The 23494-nt window shown below is 35.1% G+C and overlaps 1 protein-coding gene and 1 pseudogene across 6 annotated transcripts; one reads left to right on the plus strand and one right to left on the minus strand.

Moving 5' to 3' along the window:
• Positions 1-6127: 6127 nt before the first annotated feature.
• On the minus strand, positions 6128-8216 carry LOC149494769 (uncharacterized; annotated as a pseudogene).
• A 4134-nt stretch (positions 8217-12350) lies between these two features.
• LOC105644221 (tRNAse Z TRZ4, mitochondrial) lies at positions 12351-20852 on the plus strand. Of its 6 annotated transcripts, XM_037641724.2 has the most exons (15): positions 12351-12631; positions 13375-13531; positions 13771-13885; positions 14787-15175; positions 15321-15410; positions 16291-16335; positions 16439-16493; positions 16688-16728; positions 16842-17264; positions 17373-17641; positions 17723-17870; positions 17958-18008; positions 18803-19206; positions 19317-19983; positions 20533-20852. In XM_037641724.2, the coding sequence occupies exons 4-15, from the start codon at positions 15035-15037 to the stop codon at positions 20812-20814; spliced, it is 2616 nt and encodes an 871-aa protein (XP_037497652.1). In that variant the 5' UTR covers positions 12351-12631; positions 13375-13531; positions 13771-13885; positions 14787-15034; the 3' UTR covers positions 20815-20852. The 6 variants fall into 6 exon arrangements, with proteins under 6 accessions (XP_037497652.1, XP_012084888.1, XP_020538908.1 ...); XM_012229498.4 differs by lacking the exon at positions 13375-13531; XM_020683249.3 differs by lacking the exon at positions 13375-13531 and having other exon boundaries at positions 14865-15175.
• Positions 20853-23494: the final 2642 nt, after the last annotated feature.

Below are 23494 nucleotides of genomic sequence, written 5' to 3' on the forward strand. Positions count from 1 at the left end.
ACCTGCCCTTATGGCACTTTTGCCTATAGGAGAATGCCTTTTGGATTATGCAATGCCCCTGCAACCTTCCAAAGGTGCATGATGTCCATCTTCTCTGATATGGTGGAAAAATTTATTGAAATATTCATGGATGACTTTTCTATGTTTGGTTCTTCTTTCGATGCATGTCTTCATAATTTATCTTTAGTAATGCAACGATGTGAAGACACTAACCTTGTTTTAAATTGGGAAAAGTGTCACTTCATGGTTAGTGAAGGTATTGTCTTAGGGCATAAGATCTCTCAAAAAGGGATTGAAGTAGACAAAGCCAAAATCGAGGTTATTGAAAAACTACCTCCTCCTAACTCAATAAAAGGAATAAGGAGCTTTCTTGGTCATGCAGGGTTTTACAGGAGATTCATAAAAGACTTCTCGAAAATCACAAAACCTCTTTGTCATTTATTAGTTAAAGATGTTCCTTTTAATTTTGACAAAGAGTGTTTAGATGCTTTCAACAGGTTAAAGGAGTTAATCTCAGCCCCTATCATTACCACACCAGATTGGACGCTGCCCTTTGAGCTCATGTGTGATGCTAGTGATCATGCTGTTGGAGCTGTTCTTGGACAAAGAAAGGACAAGAAGTTGCATGTTATTTGTTATGCCAGTCGCACATTGAATGATGCACAATTAAATTATGCAACTACTGAAAAAGAATTGTTAGCTATTGTTTTTGCTTTTGACAAATTCAGGGCATATTTAATTGGAGCCAAAACAATAGTCTACACAGATCACTCAGCCATCAAATATTTGCTGGAAAAGAAAGATGCAAAATCGAGACTAATTCGTTGGGTGCTTTTATTGCAAGAATTTGATCTAGAGATTCGCGACAAAAAGGGGACTGAGAATCTCGTAGCCGACCATCTTTCCAAGCTAGAATTGGGGGAAGAAGATACAAGCGAGCTACAAATCAATGAAAGTTTTCCCCATGAACAACTTCTACTATTGGCAAATATTCAAACCCCCGGGTATGCTGATATAGTCAACTATCTTGTTTGCAAAATTCCCCCTCCCAATTTTTCTTACCAACAAAAGAAAAAGTTTCTTCATGAAATACTACTATTGGGAGGAGCCCTTCTTGTTCAAGTATTGCAGTGATTAGCTATTTCGGATTTGTATACCGGAAACTGAAATGGAAAGTGTCCTTAAATTCTACCATTCAATGGAATGTGGAGGTCACTTTGGAGCAAACAAAACAGCTGCGCGTATATTATAAAGTGGTTTGTATTGGCCTAATCTATTTAAAGATGCTTTTAACTATGTTCGTCTTTGTGATCGTTGTCAAAGGTTAGGTAACATTTCGAAGAGACATGAGATGCCCTTAAATAGCATCCTTGAAGTCAAAATCTTCGATGTGTGGGGTCTGGACTTCATGGGACCTTTTCCACCATCATACTCCAACCAATACATTCTGGTGGCGGTGGACTATGTGTCAAAGTGGGCAGAAGCTGTTGCTCTTCCAAATAATGATGCCAAAAGTGTAATGAACTTTATTAAGAAAAATATTTTACACGTCATGGCACTCCCAGGGCAATAATCACAGACGGAGGTAAGCATTTTTGCAATAGATATTTAGATTCCCTTCTTGCAAAATATGGTGTTACTCATCGTGTAGGTACTCCATATCATCCTCAAACAAGTGGACAAGTAGAGGTCACGAACAGAGAAATCAAAAAGATCCTAGAAACCACTGTTGGACAATCAAGGAAGGATTGGTCCAAAAAGCTAAACGATGCTCTATGGGCCTACAGAACTGCATTCAAGACACCTATAGGTATGTCTCCATATCGCATGGTTTACGGTAAGGCTTGTCATCTTCCTATTGAGTTAGAACATAAGGCGTTTTGGGCAATTCAATTTCTTAACTTCAATGCAAAGGAACTTGGTCAAAAACGGTTACTTCAACTGAATATAATAGATGAAATGTGCCTCCATGCTTATGAAAGTGCCAAATATATATAAAGATCGCACCAAACAATGGCACGATAAGCATATTATCATGAAGAATCTAAAGGTAGGCCAGCAGGTATTGCTCTATAACTGTGGACTCCGCCTATTCCCTGGTAAGTTGCGCTCTAGATGGTCCGGTCCATTCACAATCAAGGAAATTTTTCCTCACGGAGCCATTGAAATAGTGGATGGTAAGTCAAATCGAAGCTTCAAGGTTAATGCTCAACGTCTGAGAGTATATCAAAATGACAATTTTGAGCCCATCAAGAGTACAATCGGTCTCGTTTAACCTGAACTAGGTTAAGTGCGTCCAGCTTAACGACGTTAAGCAAAAGCGCTTGTGGGAGACAACCCATACTATTTTCTTTTTTAAAATTTTCATTCCATTTATTTCTTTTATTTTCTGTATTTTTTTTATTATCAAAATTCCCCAAATTTCTCCATAATTGTTCTTTTGTTTTAGTTAGAGCCTTTATTTTTAGGAACAAGTGAAAGTCCAGAGAAGAGCACGCCCACGTCGTGCCCCATAGCACGACCGTGCCATGGAGTGAAAAATCAGCACGCCCAGGCCGCCCTACAATACACCCATGCGCTTCGGAAGATGAATTTGCTTGAGAGGCAGAGGAGAGCACGCCTTCCCCGTGCCTATCTGCACGCCTGTGCTTTAGAAAAAGGGGAAAACTCATTGAGAATCAGGGACAAGCACGCCCCAGGTGTGCCAGGTAGCACGCCCGTGCTATCTGCGACAAAATTTTTCAGCTTCAGGGATAGAAGCACGCCCACGCCGTGCTTAGAAGCACGCCCGTGCCAGATTGGACTCTGCCCTTTGAGCTCATGTGTGATGCTAGTGATCATGCTGTTGGAGCTGTTCTTGGACAAAGAAAGGACAAGAAGTTGCATGTTATCTGTTATGCCAGTCGCACATTGAATGATGCGCAATTAAATTATGCAACTACTGAAAAAGAATTGTTAGCTATCTAAAATTATACTCACTTACAGAAAGTCCACACATCTCGAAGTGGTGGGATACTCGGATTCAGACTATGCCGGTTCTGTAGATTTGAGAAAATCTACATTTGGCTACTTGTTTCTCCTAGTTGGAGGAGCAGTTTCATGGAAAAGTGGAAAGTAGTCTGTCATTGCTACTTCCACAATAGAGGCTGAATTTGTGGCATGCTTTGAGGCCACTGTTCACGCATTGTGGTTGTGGAACTTTGTCTCAAGTCTAGGCACTGTCGACAGCATAGCTAGATCGTTGAGAATTTACTGTGATAATTCTGCAGCTGTTTTCTTCTCTAAGAAGGATAGGTATTCTAAGCGTGCAAAGCACATGGATTGAAAATACGTATATGTGAAAGAAGAAGTGCAAAAACATAAGGTGTCAATTGAGCATATCGGTACTGATCTAATGATAGCGGATCCGCTAACTAAAGGATTACCACCCAAAATCTTCACTGACCATGTTGAAAGGATGGGTGTTATAGATAAGTCCTTGTTAGCATGATATTCAAACTTGTATATATATATATATATATATATATATATATATATATATATATATATATATATACATATGGTTATTTTGCTCATATTATTGTGACACTTGGAAATTCAATTAAAGATGTGTTTTGCTTATTTATTTTATAGATGTATACAAGAATGGTTTAAGTGAGAAAATAATAATGTTGATTGTGACATTTGTTGCATCATTTCTCAATTAAGGATTTATGAATTGAGATGGTTTGTGATATATGGAAGGAATCATGTCGATCAATGACTTGTGACCGCCATAATCCAATCACTTCAATTCTAATTAAAGCTAATATAATAGATTCAAGAAAAGCACATGGGCCAAGTGGGAGATTGTTAGATTATTTTAATAATCTATATGGCCCGTGTCATTAAAGGGCTGGTTCTAATTAAGGTGGCCCAAGATGATGATTATTGGGCTTAATAGGATGAGGACCAGTTAGGGTTTTAATACCCTGACTCTGCCTTATAAAAGATCAAAGAAATCAACAGCTTAAAAAAGAGAGAGAGTGTGACGACTACCTCAAACACATAGCGGTGATAGGTTGTTTGAGAGAACGTGAAAGGAAAATTCCTGTTGCTATTGATAATTCTCTGACCATTAAGAGAGCAAAAGGCCAGAGTGAAGAAACATATATCTACTGTTACGGTGAAAATCGAATTGTCGCAACGAGGTAATCAATAGCTATAGATCAAGGTACACTTCCGTTAATAGTTTTTTCTATTAAATAATTTCTGGACAAAATGATGTAAGTAGTATTAAAGTTTTTTTTACAATAAGAACTCGTAGGAGATGGGCCCCACACAATCTCATCCCACACCCGTCATTCCTACTCAGAAATAAAGCTCCAATAAGCTCCAGAATATTAGCAGGTAATCTGCCATTCAATAGCTCCTATTTCCATCCCCCCCCAAGTCAGCCCAATAATCACTCACAAAAGCATTCAGTTCCACCGCAGGAATTAGAGAAACCACCAGCTAAACTAAAGGACCAACATGTAACCAGTTATCAAGCCAAAACCTCGTGGTTCGACCATTATGAACCTCAAGAGCCATACCTGCTTTAACCACCTCCATACCCGCACAAACAGCCTTCCACACATGAGATGATTTAGCCTTAGCCGCACCATTCCATGAAAAAATGCCATTCGTATATTTATTTATAATACAATGCACCCAAAGACACTCTTGATTATTAAACAACCTCCACCAAAGCTTTCATCATAGGATATTATTACATTTGATAGTAACAATATTAATTTTCTGTGAATTATTTAAACAAATTTTTATTTGCTAAACCCATGAATTAAATTAAAACCACACTAAAATCATGATGTGGACTGAACCAAACCCGATTTGAACCAAACCATTCCCTAAAACCTAAACAAGAAATCTCTAGAAGCCCTCTCTCCCTTTAGCACTGACCTCAGCCCCTCCCCCCTCTCCTTCTTGTTTTCTAGTCACCTTAAGCCAACCCCCTCCGTCAACACCTCCCTGCCACCGTCGTCTCCTCACCACGCGACTCCCTCCTCTCATTTCTAATAAGCGTAGCAACCGCAGGAGACTCGATCGGGAAATCGCACCTGCTCCTCGATTTTTCGACGACTCCAGTCTCTCTCTCTCTCTCTCTCTCTCTCTCTCTCTCTCTCGACGAAGCTTGGGTCTCCCTTTTTCGCTCCCTCCTTTACTGGTCCGGCTGACGCAGCAAGCTGGCGGAGCTGCGATCGTGGCTCACGATCGGTACAGTCGAGTTATCTGCTTTCCTTTTCGATTTTCCAGCGAGCCTTGTACGATTTGTCGACGGCGAAGCTTCGATACCTCTCCCTCCTTTCATTTTCGGCCAACGCAGCTAACGCATAGAGTTGCAGTTGAGTTCCGATCGGGTAGTAGAGCTACCAGCTCCTCTTCCGTTGTCAAAGCCTCACCAGCGTATTTCCGGCCACCGTTCTCCTAAGTGCGGTCAAGCTAACTTTGGCAGTGGCGTATTTTGGGAAATTAGAGTTGTTTCTGGTCATTTTAACCGGAAATATTTATTACATTCCAAACCCTGGTAAATGACTTTAACCCTCCTTCAATATATATTTCATGAATTTGCTGATTCAAGGGTGTAGGTTTTAAGGTAATAATTGAGTAGTGTTGAATTAAGCCTAGATGCTACCGTTTATATGAAATTTTAGAGATTTTAATTTAATTTAATTCCTTTTTAACTTTGATTAATATATATTTTTTGGTGAATATATGATAGGTCCCAGTCAAAGCCAAGGAAATTAATTCTCAGAATGAGAAGTTTTTGGTGTATTTTTCCTTAATGAATTCTGCTACTATTACAAAGGAATAAATAGAGAAAGTAATGAAACAAACTCAGACCTATTCTAAGGCTACAACGGCATAATATGAGCTTTATTTTAGTCAAGAATTGCTGAAAAATCTCAACAGCAATTTGACTTCTTATTAAGCATAAAAAATATTAAAAAGTAAAAGTATAACCTTTATTTTCCCTTGATCCACCTGAACGCCATTTCAAGAGATAATGTGACCCAAGTATTCAATTTGTTGTTGTCCAAAGGCACACTTACTGAGTTTGATGTAAAATTTATGTTGCCTTAGTAATTCAAAGGCCAATCGCACATGATGCAGGTGCATGTTCCAAGTTGGGCTATAAATTAAAACATCATAAAAAAAAACTAACACAAATTTTCTCAAATATGGACGAAAAACGTGTGTTCATGAGGGCTTGGAAGGTGGAGGGAGCATTACACAAGCCAAAGGGCATTACCAGATATTCATAATGGCCATTGTGAGTGCGGAAGGCGGTCTTATGGATGTCAGTAGGGTGAACCCGAACCTGATGGAATCCAACAATGAAATCAAGTTTTGTAAAGTAAGAAGCCGCATATAGTTCATCCAACATATTGTCTACCATTGGAATTGGAAATCTGTCTCGTATTGTTACCGCATTGAGGGCCCTGTAATATGTACAAAATCGCCAAGAACCATCTTTTTTCTTAACTAGTAACACAGGTGAAGAGAAGGGGCTCGTACTTGGCTGAATCAGTCTAGAATTCAGCATGTCGTGAACTTGTTTTTTAATTTCTGCCTTTTGAAAGTGGGCATATCTGTAAGGCCGGACATTAATAGGATTGGTACCTTCTTTGAGGTTGATCCGGTGATTGATTTCCCACTCCGGAGGAAGTTGACTAGGCCGTTGATAGATATCTCGAAATTGATCTAACAGAGTTCGCATTTCTGGATGTATTCCTTCAGGGAAATTTTTTGAAGAAGCCTCTACGCAAATGGCAAAGAGTGAACTATTGTGGTTTAATTCTTTGGCCATTGCCTTCAAGGAAGAAGCTTTGATTTGTTGCCCTTTAATTCCCTGTAAATGTTGTTGCTCCCCTTTCCACACAAAATCCATCATCAATCTGTCCCAGTTGCATTGAACTGTTCCCAATTTGCGCAGCCACTGAACCCTTAATACCACATCCAGACCCATAATTAGCAGGGAATAGAAAGTAATTGAAAAGGGTATATCTTGTAGAAAAGTAGGAGTGTTCCTGAATTTTCCGTTGCACTGTAGAGGATCCCCATTCTCTACTTTCACGTTGAATGGTATGGTTGGCTCCACTGATAGCTTTAAAAATTCGGCTATCTTTTCGTTGATGAAATTGTGTGTGGATCCGCTATCAATGAGGCAAATTAATTCCAGGGATTTGATTTGAATAGCAACCCGCATAGTACCTGCCGAGGACCATCATCGTCTTCCTCAATGCCAATTCTGCCATCAAGAAGAAGAAGTTGCGGTTTGGAACACCTGTGCCCAGGAACGAATCTTTCATCCCAATTAAAGCACAACCCCTTAGCCCGTCGATTCTGCATCTCTTCCCAAGAAAGTCGTTTGACGGGTGTACTCTATTTTATCTTCATTGGAGACGAGGAGCTCATCTGATAAGATGGGCGAATTGCCTTCTTTTGATGCAGCAATTGCTCATCTTTCATCCGAGCTAGACTGATGGCATCTTTTAGAGTCTGCAGTTTGAACATTCTAATGCCCTCAACAATTTCTAGCTTGATACCTCCCATGAACGTTCCCACTAGTGCCTTTTGGGTCCATCCCTTGACCCTATTTCCCAGTCTCTCAAATTCTCGTTGATAGTCGCGTAGGAGTCCCGTTTGTCTGATTTTCGATAATGATTCGTCAAAATCCTCGCAATCAGTGGGCCCAAAATGGGACCACAATTCCTCAGAGAAAATTTTCCACGTTACTGCTTTCCTTGCTTCGGTGTGAGTTCTGCGAAGCCACTGCCACCATTCGTTTGCTTCTCCAAGAAGGTGATAAGAGGCCAAGGACACTTTTTTTAATTCTGGGGTTCCTTGGTATTCGAAAAATTGATCCACTCTTGTGAACCATTCAGTAGGGTAGTCTCCGAAATATTTCGGAAACTCCAATTTTGCCAATTTCGGAGAATACAACGGCTTCCCTCCCTCTCTGGATTCATCGTGGTTGTGTGATTTTGGCTAATTCGGTCACTTGTACTGCTAGACGTATCTCTGCTAGGAAGTGTAAGTTCAGAGAATTTAGTGATGGCTGCTTTGATTTGTTGCAGTTCATCGCTAAGTCCTCGCTCCATTCTAGATAAATTTTCTTGGAGCTGGCCAAGGCCAACTTCCAAATTTTCAATTCGCTCTTTGTTTGTCGCCATGAAAGAGGAAGAAAAGAAGAAATTAGGATAGATGGCTCTGATACCACTGATAGGTCCCAGTCAAAGCCAAGGAAATTAATTCTCAGAATGAGAAGTTTTTGGTGTATTTTTCCTTGATGAATTCTGCAGCTATTACAAAGGAATAAATAGAGAAAGTAATGAAACAAACTCAGACCTATTCTAAGGCCACAATGGCACAATATGAGCTTTATTTTAGTCAAGAATTGCTGGAAAATCTCAACAGCAATTTGACTTCTTATTAAGCATAAAAAATATTAAAAAGTAAAAGAATAACAACTAAGTAATTGCAGCATCAGTAAAATGAGGACTCAGTCAAGATACTTCTTATTCTTGATAGGCATCCTAGAAGATCTTCGTGGCCTATCAAAATATTAGTGTGATCAAGGCAATGTTAGTTTAAGAATGAGTATAGCATGATTATGATAGTAATTATTATTGCTAAAACTTGAGTTATCATTGTGTTATGAACCAGATGGAATCGTAAGTCGAATTTTTAATGCGATATGGGTTTTGTGCATAGTAAATGAGGCTAAGTTAAGGAACATGTATCTCTTTAGTGGGCAGCAACTATTTTGAATATCTTGTGTTCTTTTAATAAGTTAACATGAAATAAATATGTATATATTCGATGTTTTTATATTTGTTGATGTTGGTATATATTTAAGTTTGAATTGGGTTGCTTGAAGATGCATTTATTAAATTGTAAGTTAATGGAATCATGGGTTCTCAGTGACTAATCTAGAATTGTAGTAAATGATTAAAGGATGGTTAATGATGTTCTTGGGACAAATTGAAAGTTATTTAATTTATAAATTAATGATGGAAGTTATTCAAACGTATAAGCTTATATATGTACATATATATAAGTCTATAAGGAATGATGGGTGATATTATTTAGAACATAACTTTAGTTTATGTAAAACGGTTGTGTTAGTTGAATGTTGAATGTTGATGTTGAGATTAAAGGAAAATGAGAATTTGATTTGATTGATTGTCCAATGGATGGGCTATGTGGATTGAGTTAATATTGGATGGATTTATTGATATTTAAACAGGTGGTTAGTCTAATTTTTAGGGAGATGTTGTCGAAATTTTGGCAGAACCTCGTCTAGTTATAGCAGTTAGATACGCAAATAATTTATTAGACTAATTCTATAATTCTTTATTTAAATTAGTCTTTTGTCTGATGCAATTCTTTCCTTATATTCTTAAATTTTTTAGATTGTCCGGGCCTGTCTACTGCTCTTTCGAGTCAAAATCTGAGTTAGAGCTTCTTCTATTCTCTACCACTTGATTAATAATAAATAGTGCATATTATAATTGCATACACATATCATTTATTTTACAAAGAAATATATACAAAAGAAATAACTTAGTACTTATTTTTATATGTATACTATTATTTTATTTTATTATTAATATATAATTACACTTCTATGTTTGTGCATTAAGGATTGCTTTGGTGCATTATGTTGAATGAATTTTTTGATTACTTCTGCTGTGAAAATTGTTGTGCCTTGTTTGTCTAGAATTAGAATGAAGTGGGTCATCATGGGTTTGTGAGAACGGTCTACGATATCGTTGGCCATGTATGGAGAGATTGGCGTCGCCGTATGGATCTATGTATGATTGATATAGATAAACCACAGGATGACCTCCTGTTGGTATGGAAAAGAAAGAAAGTATTAAAAAATGAGAGGTCTGGTCAAGTGCGAATTAGACCAATTGGTCATATATGGGGATCGGTTCTCTGGTGCACACGTTTGAGAGGGCGAGCCATGTGTGAAGATAGCTCATCGGGGGTTTCGGTGACGCCATTGATCAATTTCCACTTGTTTGATTACTTGAAAGTGAAATTACTTGTGGGTGCTGATGTTGTGTCATATGCTTGATTGGTTGTGTATTCATTTTAGTATTTTAAGATGCATTTCGCGTGAATGCCTGAGTTATCTTTATTTATTATTATTAACTGAGTTGCAAGACTCACTTTTCTTTATTTTAACTTTTCAAGAAGTAGGATCCCCGTTGTCTAGGCTAAAACTCTACACCCTTCACCGGAAGGCTAAAGAAGTAAATTTTCTAATTTTAGTAGTTACTTAAAAATTATGTATCTTTATTTATTTGGACTCTATTAATTCGAATTATTATTGAACTCCGCAGTTGTAGGAGTTATGTATCTCTACTCTTGTATTAAAATAGGTATGTAAATCTATGAATGTCCTAATTATTTACCTAAGACACATATGAATCAGTAGCTCATATTTTGAACGAGGTGCAATACAAATAGGCCCGAACTATATTTTATTTGAGATGTTTGAGATTGGCCAAGAATGAGTGATTACTTGATATATAAAAAATAATATGGGCTTATTGTTTCTAAAAATTCATTTGATTTGTATGAATGCTGTGGTTTAAGCTTACTACGGGCATCGGGGCCTTAAGTTTACCTAGGCTCTAGTGTCAGTCCGGCCCACGATTTTGGGTCGTGACAGGATTGCACTGAATTTTATTTTGAGATCACTTCATTATAAAAAAATAAAATTGATTACATAAGAAGTAAGATTATAAGTAGTTTGTAGGACAAAGTCCGTTACAACTTAAGCAATCATATTTCTTTTAATATAAATAAAAACTTATGCTTAAATATTATACAGATAAAAAAATTTAAAAGAGTATAAATATATAATGAGCATAGTCAACGTGTAAATTACATCATAAAAAAAATACTAGTAATTCAAAATTTACATAGACTCACTGAGAGAGCTTGTTTTTGTTTTTTTTTTCCACGTCAGCGCTCTTTGAAGGGACACATAATACTAATAGAAATTCAAAAAAGTAGTAAAGTTAAAAAAAAAAAAAAAAAGACAGACTATGAAAACGGACATGTTCAATCCCATCCATGGGCCTGCGCGGGCAAGGCTAGGCTTGAATATTAGAAGCCCGTTTTCAACGAGCTTTCTTGGCTCGGCCTGTTTTGGGATCGAGAGTCCATACGAGCTGCGCTGAACCGAGTCGGACAGCCATTTTGACAATAATAGTAATTGCCTCCCTTCGGTCTGGTTCAAACTGAAATCGAAACTAAATCATATAGATGAACTAAAATCAGACTGAAACTATCAGTTTAAATTTTTGAACCAAAATCGACCATTTAAAGGCCGGTTAAAGTTCATATGAATGTTAAATTTTAAATCTGAACCAGTTAGATCCGATTCAAAGCAAAAAATTTTTTATTTTTATTTTCAAAATTATAGTCACTTAACATATTCTGTACAACTCTAAAAGTCAAAATAATTTTTCACTGTATGATACACTTTACTTAAACAGTTAAAAATAAATAGTAAAAAAAGGTGAAATATTTAGTATAAAATTATACTGTTTGATGCAAATGGGAGTTTAATGTTTTTTTTTTCTTTTTAAATTTTCTATTTAGTTCAAAATTAAACTGTTCGAATCATTTTTCCAAATTTTCTAATAACCTATTTAATTAATAACATTTAGATAAGATAAAATGATAATTTATCTGATTATTTTATAAAATTAAGTAGTTTTATTTTTTATATGAGTAAGAGCATTCTAAAAGTTATTTCAAATAAAATTTCAATAATTTTTTAAATTCACATTAATTTTTTCCAAAAGAAAAATACTTTAAAATTAAATTTTTATTGTTTTGAAAAAAATAATACATACATAGCTGGTGATTGTGATCAGAATCGCATCGAAATCGGTGGAATTGAAGCCGAACCGGAACTGGTGGTTCATGGGTAAATTCAGATTCAATATTTTAAAAGGATTGAACCGTCAGTTTCGCGAACCGCTATCAGTGGTTTAATGAATTCACCATGCCTATCTCAAGTATAATTTAAAATTCTTTTCAATTAAAAATAAAATAAAATTCTTTTCTTTTAATATTTTGTTCCCAATGTAAGATTTTATTTGTATTATTGAGATTTATATTGCATATTTTCATTATAAACCTTGAACCTGAGTACTGAACCAAGGAACCAAAGAGAAATAAATCCAAATCCACGTGAAAAATTGAAAACCATCCAAATCAAAGAGGGACTAAATCGAACCAAACCATTGAACCGGACCAGTGTCTGTTAAGCAATGAGGGAGAGGAATGAAAACCGAACCAAGAATCCCCCTTCTCCTCTCTCTCGCTTGACGTTTTGATCGGTAAATCGTAGCGACCATCTCCTCCATTTTTCGGCCGGTCACCGGCCATAAACCAGCGTCGAAAGCCACAAAATTGATCTCTCGGTCTTCTCTCATCACTTGAACCCTTATTCTTCCACTTCCATGGCTTGAAATTTCGAATTAGAGAAAAAAAGGATGAGACTGCAGATTTGAACTCCAACCGGAATCTCCATCTCCGACGAGTCTTGAAGCTTTAGGTAAGTTCAAAATAGCTTCTACTCTCTTGTGGATCATATTGCATCAACAAATTTTTGCTTTTATTGAAATGATATAGTTAGGGTTCTAAGTGACTGTTTAGGCTTAAATTCGACTAGATTGCTAAACAATTATGAAAACGAACACTGTGATCGAAATTCTTGTAAGATTTTGATCATTTTGATGTATACATTGCGAGGTTTAGTGAGGATATTGGATTTTGCTATGTTTGGCAGCAGCCATGGTGGCACTGCTGTGAAATTGAGTTGGAGCAGGTCTGTATAATATAATTAATCATTAATCTGCGTTGGACTTCCAAGTGCTAAACGGTTGGATTTTTAGTTTGACAAGTTTTAGTTCTTAGAAAAAGGATTCCAATAGAAATTTAGTTGTGTTATTAGCTCAAAGTGAACAGCGGTTTGGCATTACTGAGTCTGAGCCAGTACTTGTTTTTCGTGGAAAAGGAATATGGACTTACCTTTTTATAAGACCCAACAAAAAAATATGAGCATCCAAATACATAATTTATACTGTTAAATTAGGCACCTAAATATAGCATGAATAATCACAACACTGTCTCATGACCAGCAAATTTCCTGCATTTTGAATTTTGGAGGCCCAAATCGTTAATTTTTTTTTCCCCTTATAGAATGCTTTCAGCCTTGAAATAGTAATTATAATATGCATATTAAAATGAGGTTAGAAGTAATAGTGATTTGCTAGTCTTTTTTGATTTGATGATTAGGTATAGCAAGGATATTAAAGAGCAGAAAACACAGCAAGTAGGAAGATCCACTTTATGCAATTGAATTGCAAACCAAGAAAGAGGGGTCTTACTGCACTGACTACCTTCACTAATTAATGCTACAAACCTATAGAAAAAGGTTTTAGGTGCTAAAAAGGTCTTCTTTCAGTACAAATGAATTTTTTTTTTTTAAATAAAAGAGATTAAGGTTTTAAAATTTATATAGGAGTGCGCAGAATGGTTGTCTTAATAAAATTTCCAAAATTAACAACTCTCCACGTAAGCTTTTGTATGTTTGTTTTTGCTTTTAAGAGTATAAGAAAGAACTATTTTGAAAGAAATACAAACCACCGCTGAAGTAAATTTATTAAGATTTCTATTCTTAATAATTTTCAGGTTTCAAATATTATCTATTTTGATTCTCCTGCTGGTGTTGGCTTGTCATACTGAAAAAGTTAATATGAAACTGGTGACCTAGCAAGCTGCAGACACACATTCTTTTCTTCTTAAGGTAGTTCAGAAAATTAATATGCTTTTAGCTTAGTATTAATTTTATTGATAATGATTTTATAAATTAGCTTGATTAATCAATATATTGTTTTGCATTTAATGGACTGGACTATAGTTATGTTTTTGAAAGTCCATGGTTTGTTTGTTTGGGTTCCTTTTGGTGTCTGTTATTTTTTAAATGTCAGACTTGTCATGTTTAGAGCACATTTTTTCTATGGTTAGTTGGAACCCGAGATTGGTTAGATATGACAATTGATGAAGGCCTGAAGGCAAGTAAATAAATAAATAAAATACTGAAGCAACTTGTTTAGTTCACAGGTCAGGTTTCTAAGGCTGGTCTTGAGGATTCTGTTTTGCAATTTGTCCTTTTCTTGGTGTTTTCAGCTTTAAAGAGTCTTACACGGGTTGGATGAGGTGACGGTGGTGGCGGCAGAAGGAAATTTTTTCTTCTTCACCTTTTCTCATAAAAAATTTGGCTAATTTGTTTTTGTTTTTAAGGAAAATTATCTTGAATTAATTTTTCTTTGATTATATGAACGGTTTCACAATTTTCAACAGATAAAATATTAAAAGGGGGAGAGAAAGAGAGGTGAGATATGGAGAAAGAGAGGTAAATGGAGAATAGTTATACAAAGAGTAGTTGTGTAATTAAATTTATTTCTCTCACCTTTCAATTACCTTTCATACCCAAACAAATGGAAAACATGATAAAAAACAAATGGAAGGACTAAATAGTGTAATAGAATCGATATGTAGGGATTTTTTAGTGTACTTTAAAAAAGACGAGGACCAACTAGTAATTAGTGACTTTATAGAGATGCAATAGTAATTTTCCCTTTTTATTCAGTTCTATTTTCTCTCTGTTCAATTAATTTAGTGCTTTCTACTGTTTCTATGATAAGGTTGTTGATGAAGAGAAAAGGAGATGAGTTAGAGCAGCTTGGGTTACTTCTAACAGTGGAACACACCATTTTTTTCAGATTGAGCTTGGGTTAACCAACCAAAGCCATATAAACACTTCCTCTGTTTCCCACAGAATTTGGATTTAAGCATAAATCCTGTGCTGCGTTGGCCTCCCCCTCCTCCTTCAAACAAGCTCTGTGGAGAACAAATAAGCAACGAATAAGCAGACAGAGGCCAGCCTCTCCAAATGGTAGCAGGAACTAAAGCTTACGGGTGCAATGAAGCAAGGGCTGCCAGAGGAAACAGTAGCAATAAGCCCAATAAGAATTTTCAATCGAATTCTCAATTGAATGATTCTAATGTTCATTCTACCATTGCCTATGTTCAGGTAAGCTTTTTTTTTTTTTTTTTTTTTTTTTTTTTTGAATAAACTTTTTCTTTGCTTTTTCATTCTTCAGCTTGCTACAATTTCATTTTTTTATTAAGTTCATATCGAAAACCAGTGACGTTGGATGCTTTGATATCTCCTGTAGATTTTGGGCACTGGAATGGATACTCATGACACTTTGCCTTCAGTTTTGCTCTTCTTTGACAAGCAAAGATTCATTTTCAATGCTGGAGAGGTAATCATATGGTTGCTTGCAGTTATATTAGTGTATTGGTTTATGAATTCTTTATTCCTATTGGAATTTTTTTTTTTTTTTTTTACTGATGTTTACTGTTTTGTTTTTTATTGGTGTGTTAATCATAGTAATTAAAGGCACAAATTGGATTGTTGATTATTCTGTATTTGTTTTCAGAGGAATTACGTAATACCAAGCTGATGTTGAACTGTATAATGTAGTAAATGTCACTTTATAATCTGCAAATGATTAATTTATATCACCAATGTTTCTCTGTCATATATGTTCTGATCCAAGTGAGTGGACTAAATTTTATCAGACCAAAATCTTTTACTTCCTTGAAGCGTGTAGATGATAGAATGGAGGAATCCCTAATGACCTAAAAATCCCAAATCTTTTCAAAAAATTGCAATTGTATCCTAAAACCTTTAAAATTTAGTTGCAACTATACCCACTTGATCAAAATTACATCGTCATCATTTTTTGCAATTGAGGGAGACTCATTCAAGAGTTATATGGTTGGAAAAAATGATAGGGAGTGTATTATATGTCATTTTAGTTTAACCAAATGATCACAATTGCGACTAACAATTAAAAATTAGGTTAAAGAATGTCTAATTTAGAAGTTGGGTACAATTGCAATTTTCCAAAACAGTTTGGCTTTTCGGTCATTAGGCCTTTTGAATTTAAGTTATTCATTCTCTTGGTTTTGTTATCACGGCACAAGTTAGCAGCAATTGGCACACCAATTTCAATATCTAATGATTTTATTAGTTGATAAGATTTTTCTCAAAATCATTATGATTATACCCACTAAGTATGTCCTTAAGGGTAAACAATTAAAAATATTATGTACCTTAACATACTGCTATTATCACAGGGGTTGCAAAGATTTTGTGCAGAGCATAAGATTAAGCTATCGAAGGTACGAATTACATGCGCAATTTTAGTTTTCATGGGTTCCAGGTGATTTAAAACCTCTTTGTTTTTAATTTAGTAAGGCAATTAACTTTTTGGACCTCATGCAGATTGATCACATATGCCTTTCTCGTGTTTGCTCGGAGACAACCGGTGGACTTCCAGGTTTGTGCATGTGGCTTGAGGGATTATATGTAATGTAGTAGTCTTAAATTGTTGTTTGCACGTAAAAGAAGTTTGGTATACAATAATTTTTCAAAGTTCGATATTGCATGGTAATGTTTAGATTCTTTATGCAATTATGTTACTTAGTTGTTAGCACAAACTCCAAATAAGCAAGTTTTTATTTTACATTACAGGCCTTCTTCTAACTCTTGCTGGCATGGGAGAAGGGATGTCTGTGGGTATCTGACCAACTTCATTAACCCTCTTTTTTCCGTGTAATTATTTCCTTAGTAAATGGACTTTAATTATCCTTTGTAATTTAAAAGCTTAATTTCTGTTGGTTTCAAGGTCAACATATGGGGCCCTTCAAATCTTGACTTATTGATTAAAGCAATGAGGTCTTTCATCCCTCACGCCGCCATGGTTCATACACACCTCATATCTCATGCTGCTATGGATCATTCAAAGAGTTTTGAACTAGCTTCCTATTCTAGTGGTGCAGCTTCACAAAGTATTAGCAGGTTAACAGAACCGATCATGCTTGTTGAAAATAGGGTTGTCAAAATATCAGCAATTCTCTTACAACCAAGTTGTTTGGAAAGATCTGACATTAAGCATAGTGATATATCTGTCATATATGTTTGTGAATTGCATGAAGTTATGGGCAAATTTAACAAAGAAAAAGCTGAGGCTCTTGGTCTAAAAGTTAAGACAAAATATAGAGAATTACAAAATGGAAATGCTGTTAAGTCAGATTGTCTCGATATCATGGTGAGCTACAATATCAAGGAAAAACTGTTTATTTTTCTCTCTATGTTAAGTTTTTTATTTGCTATGTTTTAATGCATGAATTGTTTTTTTTTTTATTATTATTATCAGGTTCATCCAAGTGATGTAATGGGTCCTTCTACTCCTGGTCCCATTGTATTTATTGTAGATTGCCCTACAAATTCTCATGTTGAAGAGCTACTGTCCGAACAATCTCTTAATGCTTATTATTCAGATTCTATGCAGTGCTTCCCAGAAAGTGCCAAGACTGTGAATTGTATCATTCATTTAACTCCTCCTTCAGTTGTCAACAGCGTTAATTATGAGAAATGGATGAAGAAATTTGATTCAGCCCAACATATTATGGTTGGACATGCAATGTGAGTCTTTTTTTTTATCACTTTCTTGCAATTTGATTAAAATATTTAATTATTTATTTTAAGTACTCATGTCATCTGCAGGAATCATGTGACAATTCCAATTCTAAAATCTAGTGCGAGAATGGCTACTCGACTTAATTACTTGTGCCCCCAGTTCTTCCCAGCTTCTGCCTTTTGGTCTGTTGAGCAACATAATAATGCACCACTAGGATCCCTAACTTCTACTGAGGTTTGCTTCACATCTTGGAATAATCATCTATATGTTGTAATAAAAATAGTTTGAGGCAGCTGAAAAGATTATGTTTTACTTATACAGGGTCTTCTCTCAAAACTTTGTGAAAGAATATCTGCTGAAAATCTCTTGAAGGTATGAAAAAGCTTTTATTTGTCCAAAGAAGTTGATGATCTCTTAATCATTTATGTAATAAATACTGCCTTTTTATGTCTGATTTTCTTGAAGAAATCTTTATCCCTTTTCTTCTTTGTTTTTTTGTGGTAGAAGTCACACCATCCAACTGCTTACCATGATCTCTACTTTATTATTTTTTTTTTTTTCCTTTTTGTAACTCAAATTTTGTATTGAAAAGTTCTGCTGTGAGACCAATGGAAAATTAAAGCAAAAGTTCACTTACAGCTGATTAAAAGTGAACAAAATAAAGAGATTGATTAAATAACTTTACCAAAATGGAGAAACATGACCAAATTATGGGAAGGAAACTGTTATTATAACATAAAGTGTGCCCAATTCACCGGAAATAAGACCCTTTAGTAAATATGGATTTTAAACAAATAATGCTTCTTGGAAGTTTTACTTCTACTCACAATGATTAACCTCTTTAAGAATGGCCAAATCCTTTTTTCTTATTCTAATTAAGTAATAAGCATTTCTTTGTCAATTAGAAATTCTTAAATTGTTTGTGGTTGTATGTATATAATCCAAATACTTCGACTTTTTTGTTTAATGTATGAAATATTGAGTGCTTCGCCCAAAAGGAGACTTCTTTTAATCGTTCTATGGCTGCTTTTTAGGGCATTGGTTTTGGAGCAGCTTTTATGGTTGACAATTGTACTTGATTGCTATTAATAACATATTGTTTTTAGCTTATTCAATGAATCCAATCTTTTGAAATATTACTTTTATTCGTCTAATATGTTGACCAGTTCACTTTGCGCCCCAATTGTCATCTTGGGTTGGACAAATCTAATGTTCCAAGTCTTTTTGCTCCCCCTAAAGTCATTGATGAGTTACTTTCAGAGATTCCAGAGATTGCAGATGTTGCCCAACAGGTAAGCAAATTCTGGGACTCACCTGGAGAAATGAAACAGGATGAAACTGCAGTGCAAGATGATACAATTGTATTTGGAAAGTCTATTTTGGATGGAAATATTCTCCTTTGTTGTCTGGAAAACATTCGAAGAGATGACCTGGAGATTGTTTTGCTGGGAACTGGTTCTTCCCAGCCTTCTAAATATAGGAATGTAAGTTCCATCTACATTAATCTTTTCTGTAAAGGAAGTTTGCTGTTGGATTGTGGGGAAGGAACTCTTGCACAACTGAGAAGAAGGTAACGCCATAAAATCTGTTCAAATCAGATAATATATTGTTGTAATCTCTCTCTTTGTGTGTGTGTTTTTTTTTTTCTTTTCTGACAAAACAGCTTCTATACCTTGACAGATATGGCATGGAGGGTGCTGATAATGCAGTGAGAAACTTAAGATGCATTTGGATTTCCCATATCCATGCAGATCACCATGCGGGTATAGTAAGGATACTTACTCTACGGCGTGATCTGTTGAAGGGACTGCCCCATGAGCAGTTGCTTGTTATAGGGCCAATGCAGCTCGAACTGTTTCTTAATGCATATCAAAGACTTGAATATCTAGATATGCAGTTCCTTGATTGCAGAAACACTACTATTGCTTCATGGAATGATTTTGAAGGAGACATTGAATCAAGTAGGAATGGTTTCTTTTCAGAAAATCCAAAAAATGCCAAAGATATTAACAATAAAAATGCCATGAGTTCAGTAAATACTGCACTTGTTGGGGAGGGCAAACAAGGCTGTTCGAAGAGAATGAAACTTAGTTTTCCAGTCCAAAGCGAAGCTTGTCCATTACTCAAGAGGTTGAAAGAAGTTCTTTGGGAAGTAGGGCTGGAGAAACTGATTAGTTTTCCTGTTGTGCACTGTCCTGAGGCATTTGGTATTGTACTGCAAGCAACAAAAAGACTAAACACTATTGGAGAGGTAATACCAGGGTGGAAGCTTGTGTACTCTGGTGACACTAGGCCGTGCCAGGAGGTGATAGAAGCATCTCATGGAGCAACCATTCTCATACATGAGGCAAGAATCCTAGTTCCCATAATTTACATCAAATGCAAAAATTTCTATTATAGTGTTAGGTTAGCTGTTCTTTACAGCTCTAATTTTACATCATGAATTCCAATGGGGCAATATTTATATTGGTCCCTTGTGTTGGGGCTTTTGCTGCCAATTTAGCATTGATGTCAAACTCACCTTTATCCACTTTTCATTCATTTCTTTCTTTTTTAAGTAAAAGTTACATTTTTCAGAAATAAATAAATAAATATATGAATCCTATCAATATAGCTGAAACTAAGAATGTAAATAGATAAAAAAAAAAAAGTAGTTACTGGCATTGGTTCATGGTTGCCTTGGGGCTTAGGTGGCTATTCAACTTAAGGAGGTTGCACGATAAAAGAATAAGAAACTCATGTCAGATTCAATTTTATTGGTAGATTATGTCGTTTTCTTTTTATTGGCTTCATTTACCGGAACTCTCATCTCACCCGCTATAAGGACTATAATTATTGTTCTCTGCTAAAAGAAAAGGTTTATTAACATTTTGACAAACTAGTTAATGAATTGCAGGCAACTTTTGAGGATAGCATGGTGGAGGAAGCTATCGCAAAAAACCACAGCACAACTAAGGAAGCCATAGAAGTGGGAGATTCTGCAGCTGCATATCGTGTCATTCTTACCCATTTCAGCCAAAGATATCCAAAAATTCCTGCATTGGATGAGATAAGCATAAAGAAAACTTGTATTGCTTTTGATCTCATGAGTATAAACATAGCTGATTTGCCTGTGCTCCCTAATATTCTTCCATTCTTAAAACTGCTCTTTAGAAAGGACATGATAACTGACAAATAAGTTGCTTTTATTTATATATCTCCATAATTAGTGCTCAATTATTTCTTATTAAAACTAAATTTAGTGATATATCTCTCTTCTGCTCATTTCAATTGATTTCTTTTTCCTTATTTGCTTATTAAGCGGTGAAGTGAGGATCCAATATTTTGGCTTTGGTGGGGGGGGAGGAGGGAGGTCTAATTTTTTTTTTTTTTTTCCTTTTCCAAAATTAAGGGGACCAAAGGGAAAAAAAAAAAAGGACTTCATTAACTTATAAAGTAAAATTTTAAAAATTTATTTGAGCTAGAGTGATGTGTGTCAAGTAATGAAATCAACAAATACACGGTGATCACGAGGATCTACAAGTTCTCAAGTAAAGAGATAGGCTTAAAAAAAAGATCCACGGCTAATTAACATAATCCAAACATATGGGTCTCGAGTCTTTTACTTAGTTTTATGTTTTTAATTAGTATTATTGGGTGTATTTAAATTGGGCTTTATGTTTTATTTAGTTTTTAGGGTTTCTTAGCATATAAATACTTAGCTTTTAAGTATTGTAATAAATATACAAATATCAGTTTATGCGTTTCATACGATTGAATTCAAGAGAGGCGAATTCTCTTTGGTTCTTCATTGAACTCATTTTTAAACTAATCAAAAATAATCAATCTCTGAAATGTTCGTTCATTCACCTTGACATCTTTGTTCCATACTTCTAAGTATTGGGTTAGCAACTGTTATTTCATTTGAGAAGAAATTCCTAATTTGGGAATCATGGTTTCTAATTTGGGAGTCATGGTTCCATATTTGGGATTTTTAGGATTTATATATCAAATCTGATTTTGGAGTGTCAAGACGTAATTCTTAGGGTTCCAATCATTTGGTATCAAAGTCTAGGCTTAAATCAAGATTTATTTATCTTTATTTTGCTTTTATTTGATTTCATTTGTTTCCATTGGCTTTCGTGTTTCTGTTTGCTTCTGCTAATTTGTTTTCATTTGCTTCTGTTTGTTTCCAATTGCTTCCATTTACTTGTATTTGTTTTTGCTTATTTTCGTTTGTTTCCGTTTACTTAAGTTTCTATTTTGTTCTGTTTTGACATATTTGTTTTTCACGGAAAATCATGTTATTCTTGTTCTTTTATCGAAATAGAAAATTGTTACTGCCATATTTCTTATTTTTGCTTAGTTCTGTTGGTTTCAATTTTTGTGAGTTTTTCATCATCCCTAACAAATAATATCTCATTTCTGTACCTTCCCTTGAAAATGGAACAATAACTTGTGTAATAACAATTACCTCACTACCTTCATTTAGCATTTGAAGCTTGTACGGATTGGAGTGTGTAAGTCAATAATGTTAGTTTTTTCCACCAAGTAGAAGCTATAATTATCTTCATCAATAATAACCCTACAAATATTATTGCTACTTACGAAGAACGCAGTTTGGAATATCTTCATCTTCTGCTCATCATCATTATTTTCATAAGTATTAGGAATATGCAGTGTGTTGCCTTCTTTGCATGCTATCAATTCGTGCATATCGTCTTTGCATTCTATCTCCTCTCTCCAAACATCATAATCATATTGTTGTTGTATAGTTTGACTGTGGAAGAACCATACTTCAAAAGCTAGCCATTGAGGTTGGAGAGTCCAAGTTCATATAAACCCAACAATGAAATCCCATACTTGTAATGTGGGATCTAGGATCTTAACATATTCATTCACCCATAAAATTACAATCCAATTAAAATGAAATGAATCACAAATTAATAATACTAATTGACAACCATTCAACTAATAACAAATAGTAATAATACAATAAAGAAATCAAAACATCATACACCTTAAGGTAAGGTAGTTTCGAGTGAGGTCACTTCATAAAGAAGATATCAAAATGGTGAGTTCCAGTAGCTGATGAAAGTTGAATGCATATAATTGTTTTACTACTTACATTACTTTGAGGTATGGCAATCTGCTCAAATTTGTCGGAAGCGTACCTTAAAGATTCTGGGACTTTAGGACTCTTATCTTTCAATAGAAATTAGAATCATAGATTGACGCTAAATGTCAAAAAATGTTTCTAAGGCTTTGTTTGAAAATGAAGATTTGTTTTGGGTAAAAGAAAGTGGTGAAGGAAATATCAAACCGAAAAGATTTTCCTTGTTTGGAAATAGCGAGGAAAAGTAATAATGCACTAATGTAAGATTTTCAAACAAAGCCTAAGAAAAGTAATAATGCACTAATGTAAGATTTTCAAACAAAGCCTAAAAGTAATAATATAATTTTTTTTTTTAATTGATTGGAGGTTTTCAAGGCCGAAATAATATTGTGGCTACACAACAAGGGGTAACTCTCCTCTTGGCTCACCAAATTGGTGAAAACAACCGAGAGGACTTGAACTCGGCACCTCCACTTTTCACATAAGTAAGAAGACCAATCAGACCACCACCTGATTAGCTAATAATGTAATATTTTTATTGTGGATATATAGTAGAATTTTTGTTTTTTTTTTTTTTTTGAAAGACTATAGTAGAATTTGATCAATAAGAAAATTACGAAGAAATAGTCTTTCTGACAAACAAATATATTTTTGAATCTTTTTTCCAAAATTCAGCTTTAATCCCATAAAATTATATATATTTAACAATTAATATAATAGTTTTTTCAAATTCAAAATCCACGATGTGATAATATAATGCCAA

Source organism: Jatropha curcas, chromosome 7, assembly GCF_041381405.1.
Source record: "Jatropha curcas cultivar XTBG-Jc1 chromosome 7, XTBG_Jcur_1.0, whole genome shotgun sequence".
Taxonomy (NCBI): Eukaryota; Viridiplantae; Streptophyta; class Magnoliopsida; order Malpighiales; family Euphorbiaceae; genus Jatropha; species Jatropha curcas.